Genomic DNA, 8,118 nt, shown 5'->3' on the forward strand with positions numbered 1-8,118 from the left:
CCATGTCATGGTCAAACACTTGAGAGTAGCTAAGTCACAATTTGGCTCGTACAAAAGTCTTGATCCCTTGAAACTGACAGCCTGACCTCAGCTGGCTTCAGCAGAAATGCAGTCAGGTTCATGTGAGATTTAATTTTCACACTTCAGGGCCAAATCTTGTTCTTTTTGCAGTTTTTATCCAGAAGCCTACCTATGGATGGCTGCATACAGGGCTCAGGCAGTTAACTTCCATAGGCAGATGAAATGTTTTCAGCAAGGTCTGTACCTAGTCTACTTTAGATTTCACCTGAAGAGCATAGCTAACAGTTTTCAGGTAACTGTGGCCTGTCATCTTTGATGTTTTTGAGCATGGTAAACAGAGTGCATGAGTTGTTGGCACTTCTTTGAAAAATATACATTTTAACATGCTTTATCCCCTTTCTCTATTATTTCTTGTTCTTTTGCATTTAGTGAAGCTTTTTTTTACATAAGGTCCAGGTTAAATAAACAAATAAATAAATAAATTGATTTTTATATCTTCCTCTAAGGCATGTTTCCTGTTCAGTACAATGAGCAAGTAAGTGAATGAATGATGTGCTTAAGTCTAACAGGTATACACCTTAAGCGGCTTTTTAAAAAAGACATGGTCTCAAAACCACAACCTCAAAGGAGAAGCACAGAATGTTTCCATCCACCCAGAGACCAGGAAGAGGAATGTTGACATCTGACAAGGACACCTAGTTCATGACACCAGCAGCAGCCAACATTTGCATAAGGCATCTTCTTCTCCCCATCCTTTCCAGCTCTCACTGCCACTACCCAGGTCCTCTGCAAAGGTTGTTTTGGATCCATAGCACAGCACACAATGCTGTGTTTGGGGCAAGAAGGGGAGACTGCTACATTCACAGTAATTAGGAGATGGAAATGCACTTTGTTCCCACAAAGTGATAGCAACGGGGGCCAGGATCAGGCTTTATAAATGTGTGTAAAAATGTGCAGTCTCCTCAGACAACACAAGTCATATCTGAAGTCCTTCAAATGGACATCCACGCATCAGAGTGTAAGTGCCAAAAGGTACCACCAAAGAAGGGTTTTCTTCACTCTCTCTTTTTTTTAAAAAGAAAGTCATGTCAATAAAAGACCAAAACCACTCTGAACAGATGGCACAACAGGTCAAGAAAGACCATCACTCCCATTATCTTAAGAGAGAGAATGCACAAAGAAAGGGAATTCAGTATCCAGGTGGTTTCTCCTTTCTCCAGCAGGGCATTCGCTTTGCACCCTGCAGCTGGATATCATTTGGAGCTACACCCTCCAGCCTGTCCCTCTCCCTGGCTGCCTGACCTCTGCTCCTCCTGCTGCCCATGTGTGGCTGTGTCAGGCTTTCCATTGGCAATGGAGCTGACTGTAAGCAGAAAGAGCAGGTTGGTAGCTTGAAGCTGGGGAGAGAAAAAAAAAAAAAAAAAAAAAAAAAAGAGGAAAAAGAAAGGGCTTCCAATCGCTTATGATTTTCAGTTTGCCAAGCAATAAACAAACCCCCAGAGACACCAGCTCCTTCAAAATTGCCATTTTTATCCACGCCACTCCGCCGAGCAGCTCGGAGCGGTACCCACAGTACCCTGACACAAAACCACAGGAGGGTGTGGTTCCTGCTTCTGCTGGGCGCAGAACAGGGAAGCTATTTATTTCGGGTGCATCTCTGTTCAGTGAGTCATGTTTCGACTGGAAAATTGGCCACAGCTTTCTAGCAGATCTTTGTTGCCAGCAAAGTTGGCATGTTACCCAATTCCTCCCAGCTCCCTTTCTCCCCCCACCTCCTTTCCCAGCTTGGCCTGCCTTTATATTGTTAGAGCCCCTGTTTAATAATAGTCATTGTTCCATGTTAACCTTGAGAGTCAGGGAGAAAGGACAGTGAAGGGCGTAGCTCTGTGCTATAATGAGCATTTGGTGCTATAGCAGGTGGGAAAGGCTTTGGGGATCTGGGCAGATTAGAAAGAGAGGGGGCTCTAGCAGATGTTGAAGCAGGATGATGTATTGCTGTTCACTCTGGGATTCAGACAATACCAGCACAAAAGTAGAACAGGGAAACGGGGAAAAAAAATTGATCCCTTCTGATACAAACTGGGCTAGAAACCAGACATGCTTGAAAGTGAGCATTTAAAAAAGACAAATATGTTTCCAGGCCCAGCACCTTCTCCTCTCTGTGACTGCCAGATTTCTCTTTTAAAGCACAATCTCAGGTTTGATTTATTTTACATTAACTTAAGCCTTGAAGCATTGCACACAACTTTTTCTTTCTTTCACCTCCTCACAGGCAGAAACTGGAAATGAATGCACCTGAACTTCATCCTCTGCAACACACACACCTGGCACTCAGTCCAGGCGGGACACACACAACAGTGGAAATAAGGTTTGACCAATGTGCCAAATGGTGATGGCACTTAGAAATCCAGCTTGTTTTATACAGCTCTCATCACAACCCTTCCAAAATCTTTCAAGAGAGTGATTCATAGTCTTATCTTATACAATGCAGTCAACCACAAGACTAAACAAAATGTAACTGCTGAATTGTAAATATTACCCAAAAACCTGTATATAACCATATCTATATATATAGATATATAGATATACAGATAAATATATATAGATATAGATATAGATGTTAAGAGGACTAAAAAACAGATCTTAAATCTGTGTCCTATGAAGGACTAACACCTCAAGGGGCAATGGTGCATCTGTTGTAATAAATGCTCTGAATATGATGAAAGAAAGTCAGGCTTAGCCTTGACCTTGATTTTCTGGAATGCAAATCAAATTGAGATAGTGGGTGCACAGCACGTGGAAAAGTCTTTTTGTTTTTTAAGCAGATCCCTAAATAGGGATATAAGACCTTAACTTTGGAGTCCCACTAGAGTTGAAAATCTAGGCCTAATTTGTGTTTCTGTTTGCAAAGTCGTTGTCAAGAAACTTACATCTTTCTGAAGTTTATAAGATAATTAAAATTTTTCTCTGTGAAACAATTTCAGATCAGCAGATCATACAGTTTTGCATTATTTACATGTGAATAATATACAAAATCTGGGTTACTCGGTCTTGACTGACACAGCTTTTTGAACAGAATAATGAATACATCCAAAGTCATTTGAAGGAGTTTATGTCCTGCTCCATGCAGCCAATGGGCTAAAAGCATGCTGAGGAACAACTCAGGTCAAAGCTTTCCCATCTCCAGTTGCCCCTGATTTTTGACTCCAGAAAAGTGCCAAAAAAAAGAAAGAAAAAAAACAAACAAACAAACAAAAAAAAAAAAAAAAAAAAAAAAACTTTCCCCATCAGAAGAGATGCAATAAAACAACAGGTTTTTAATGTGTCTGTTACTTACCCTTAGTGAGTTTGTCTGTCAGAAGGAGAAAACAGAAAATATTCAGATTCCTACAGGTATCAGCTTTAATACTCTGTAGGTGATGGCCAGGGGATGTCCACACACCTCTTGTGTGGGGTCAAAGGGATGTAGTGTCATGCACCAATGGGAGCAGGTGGTGAATCTGAAGATCAGACTTTCACCCTTGTTATATATCTATGGTTAAATAAAATTTCTTTTGTGAGTTTACCTGGCAACAGACATACCTTCCCTCAATTAGTGGATTCCAATTAAACAGAAAAACAGTTCAGAGAAGCTGGTAATCATATTCACACTGACATTCCATACTCCCCCCACCAGTTGCCAGTGCAGGCAAAAGTCAGCTTCTCTCCTCCCGCTCATCCCCGTTGTGGCACACACATTGTTTACTTCCACCTACCTTCTCAGATTTTGTATGGTTTTGTGTCTTTGTGCTGGGAAAAATTACTGAGAATGATTTATTATCATAGAATGGCTCAAGTTGGAAGGGACCTTAAAGATCATCTAGTTAAAGACCATCCAGTCATGGGCAAGGATGCCACCCACTAAATCAGGTTGCCCAGGGCCTCGTCCAACCTGGTCTTGGGCACTGCCAGGGATTCACAGCCTCTCTGGGTAACCAGTGCCAGTGCCTCACAACCCTCTGGGTGAATTTCCTCTTAACTTCTAAACTAAATCTCCCCTCTTTTAGTTTAAAACCATTCCCCCTTCTGGCTGTCCTGCCTGTCTCAAACTAGAAGGCCATTTTGGAGGGAATGGCCTGGGCACTGCCCTCGTCCAAAAGCCTGGTGGGCACAACGCCTGTGATTGACCAGAACCAGGCCACCCCAGCACCCTGGAGACACCGAATAGGCTCATCCGGATGAGCCCAGCGATGAGCCAACGATCAAGGGATGGGAGCCCCTCTCCTGTGAGGAGAGGCTGACAGAGCTGGGACTGATCAGCCTAGAGAAGGGGAGGCTCAGGGGGATCTCATCGGGGTCCATAAACACCTGGAGGGACAGTGCAAAGAGCACTGGTACAGGTTCTCCACAGGCTGTGGGGCCTCCTCCTGGGGGATCTTCAAAAATCACCTGGATGTGGGCCTGGGCACCCTGCTCTGGGTGGCCCTGCTGGAGCAGGGGTGGGACCAGATGAGCTCCTGAGGGCCCTGCCAGCCTCAACCACGCTGTGATTCTGTGGTCGCAAATGCCCCAGCTAGGCCAACAGTTAAGACAGAAACTTGCATTATTAATCCATCGATCAGGAGATGAAAATCCATGTAGCAGAAAAAGGCTATTTTAAAAGTAAAAACTAAACAGAACATATAGTAATTAACATTCGTTCTCATTGTTCCCTTCACACAGAGAGTTTGGTACATTCTCTGCACATAGGTCCTAGGATTGTAGATCTTCCCATGTTTATTGGTGTGAGGAGTATCTCAATCATTTTCTCAGACAGGGTCTTCTGGGAAGCTAATTTATTCACAATTGCAATGGTGGGTGTCCTGTGAACAGGGGTGTGCACAGTGAAAGTCTATCATTACCTTATAGCCCCTATTACCTGATGTTTAATTCCTCCCGTTTCCTCACCGGCTGAGTACTACAGGCCCACAACCTACACTTGTGACTATGCCCTGTATATACAGCTTGATTTGACTAAACTTTATTTTTCTTGTTGTTGTTGTTGGTTTTGTTTGTTTGTTTGTTTTGGAAATGGAAAGGCCCAAGATTTTGTAGCTTCGTGTTCTTGCCGATTCTGCCAGTGTTTGTCCTGTTTTCCTTAACCATTATTCTTATTCTGGGACAGTCTCATTCTCTGCAGATACCCAAAACCCAGCCAGCTGCCATCCAGCACAACGTTATGTCTCCCCATCCTGAGGTCACCCAGTAACTGGCTGTGAGGTCACCCAGCAACGGGTTGTGACCTCACGGCCCTCGCTGCTTATATTGGGGCGCCGGCAGAGCCCGTGCCAGCCTGGCTCGTGCCTGGACTCCCGCTGAGCGTGTGTGCGAGGCTTGGAGTGTTGAGCGAGGCTTTGGTGGAGCTGTGCTGTGGGGCCATCGACAGTTGCTGTCAGTGCCCGTCCCCGCAGCCAGTGCCCGTGTTTCCCCGGCCCTGCCTGGCTCAGGCAGCCGGGGCCCTGTGAGGCGCGCTCGCAGCAGCGCAGGTGAGCTGTGCGGGGACACGTGCCCTGGGGCGGCCCGTGTGGGGCACGGGACAGCCCAGCTGTGGGGCTGGGGCTGGGGCTGGGGCTGGGGCCGGGCGGGGGGTTTCCTGCTGAGGGGCTGGGGCACTGCTGCTGCCTGTCCCGGCACAGCCACTGACCCTGGCCTCTCTCCTTGCAGCGAGCAGCACCTGTCGCAGCGGCGCCAGCGAGGGGAAGCAGGTCCCCATCCACAGCTCTCCCCAGCCCGCTGCAGCGAGACAGCACGATGGCCACAGAGGCTGATGTCACCTGCCCTGTGTGCCAGGGGACCACAAAGGAGCCCAGCGTCGTCATCCCCTGCCAGCACCAGTTCTGCTTGGGATGCATCATGCGCTGGGCCGCGAGAAATGCCACCTGCCCCCTCTGCAGGCAGAAGATCACCTCCGTACTCTACTCCATCTGGGCAGAAGATGACTTTATGGAGGTGCAGATCATCCACCGTGCAGAGCCACAAAATTACAACCAACAGGATGAGCAGGAGGCTGCAGTGCCGGTGCCCCAGCCTGTTGTGAGCGGCCTCCTGCCTGAGCAATGGGCGGCCCTCTTCAGGGACCACCCAACTATCATCAGCCCATTGAGGCCCTGGGTGCGCCAGCAAGCAAGGGAGTTGTTCGGGGCTGCCTGGTGGCAGCAGGACATGCTGGAAGCCAACGTTGTTGCTTGGCTGTGTTTGTTTGGGCTGCATGAGCAGGCCTTGGTCGGGGTGCTGCAGCCATTCCTGCAGGGCCATACAATGAGCTTCGTGCAGCAGCTCATTGCCAGAACTGTGGAGATGTGCATCAACAACTTCATTGAGAGGCTTTGGCTCCTGGAACCCCCTCCCGCTAGCCAGCAGCGAAACAGCCCTGAGGTGGACATCGAGGGCTCCCAGGACAGCAGCGAAGCAGAAGACAGTCCTGAGGCCACCCCCAGCCCTGCTGCCTCCCCCCGGGCCACTCCTGTGATCATCGAGCTCTCCTCCAGCAGCCCAGAGTCTTCTGACACCGAGGAGCTCCCCAGCACCTCCAGTGCTGCCCTGCGTGGGGATCCTGGCCACCCAGCCACCGCACCCAACCTCACAGAGCAGGAGGAGCCCTGCTCAGAGCCGGGACTGGCGGCACAAGAAGACGCTGCGGTGCCGGGCTGCAGCCATGGGCCCTCTCCTCCTGGCCAGGACAGGGACCGCTCGTCTGCGAGGCCCCGGCGCGCCCCGAAGAGGAGGGCCAACAGCAGCCCGGACTCTCCCCAGCCCTGCAAGAGGCCGCCCCCGCGGCGCCGTTAGCAGGGCACACTTGGCTTTCAATAAACAACATAAAAGTGGGGACTCTGCCACAGTCAGTGTCTTGATCTTCTTCACAGAATCATAGAATCACACAACCATACAGTCCTAGGATCATACAATCACACAATCATGCAATCGTACGATCATACGATCATAGAATTGTAGAATGGCTCAGGTTGGAAGGGACCTTAAAGATCATTTAGTTCCAGCCCCCCTGCCATGGCCAGGGATGCCATACACTCAATCTGGTTGCCCGTGGCCTCACCCAACCTCGCCTTTCAGGGGCAGGGATGGGGCATCCTCAGCTGCTCTGGGAAATCCAGTCCGGTGCCTCATCACCCTCTGAGGGAAAAAATGCCTCACAACCTCTACTCTAAATCTCCCTTCTTTTAGTTTAAAACCATCCCCTCTTTTCCTGCCATTAACAACATTGTAGCCTTCCTCCGGACCCGTACTTACAGACCCACATCCTTCTTGTGCTGGGAGCACCAGGCCTGGACGCAGCACTCCAGAGGAGGCCTCCAGGAGCAGAGTAGAGGGGTGCAATCACCTCACTCTGATCACACTGGAACAGGCTCCCCAGGGAAGTAGTCACTCCAACAAGCCTGTTGGAATTTAAGAAGTGTTTGGACTGTGCACTTAGTCACATGGTCTAAAATTTTGGGTAGACCTGTGTGGTGCCAGGAGTGGACTCGATGATCCTTATGGGTCCCTTCCAGCTTGGGATATTCTGTCATTCTGTGATTCTTCCAACTGCTTGGAGATGGCATCTATGGCATCCATGCATCGAGTTCAAAGACCCTCCAGGCAAGCACAGCCAACTTACTGCCCAGAACACTCTTATTTCACCCAGTCAGGTGTGCCCCAGCCACAGCACGATCTGTCTCTGAAAAGTGCATCCAAGATTATAGGACCCAAAATCTCAAACATGGCACCAGCCTCTTGGCCCATCATTTACATGCTCCATTTGTCTCCTTCTTCTTGGGTCCCAGTCACCAACTGGGAGGGGAGAGGAAAACACTATTTGTGCTCCTGATCCTTTCAACATTTTTCCAAGGAACATTAAGTCCTTTTTCATGTTTTGGAGTCTCCTTTTTGCAGCATTGTTTGATCCAACTGCTTGGAGATGGCATCTATGGCATCCGTCCATCAGCTGTGCCGTGGGGCCATCGGCAGCTGCTCTCGGTGTCCGTCCCCGCAGCCAGTGCCTGTGTTTCTTTGGCCCTGCTTGGCTCAAGCAGCCGGGGCCCTGTGAGGTGCGCTCGCAGCAGTGTAGATGAGCTGTGCGGGGAC

General features: G+C 48.9%; 1 protein-coding gene across 1 annotated transcript; it reads left to right on the forward strand.

The window, feature by feature from the left end:
- Nucleotides 1-5,365: 5,365 nt before the first annotated feature.
- LOC140000706 (uncharacterized) lies at nt 5,366-6,872 on the forward strand. Its single transcript, XM_072031358.1, has 2 exons — nt 5,366-5,525; nt 5,704-6,872. Exon 2 carries the CDS (start codon nt 5,791-5,793, stop codon nt 6,823-6,825), a length of 1,035 nt encoding a protein of 344 aa, XP_071887459.1. The 5' UTR covers nt 5,366-5,525; nt 5,704-5,790; the 3' UTR covers nt 6,826-6,872.
- Nucleotides 6,873-8,118: the final 1,246 nt, after the last annotated feature.

Source organism: Anas platyrhynchos, chromosome Z (genome assembly GCF_047663525.1).
Source record: "Anas platyrhynchos isolate ZD024472 breed Pekin duck chromosome Z, IASCAAS_PekinDuck_T2T, whole genome shotgun sequence".
In the NCBI taxonomy this organism is placed as follows: Eukaryota; Metazoa; Chordata; class Aves; order Anseriformes; family Anatidae; genus Anas; species Anas platyrhynchos.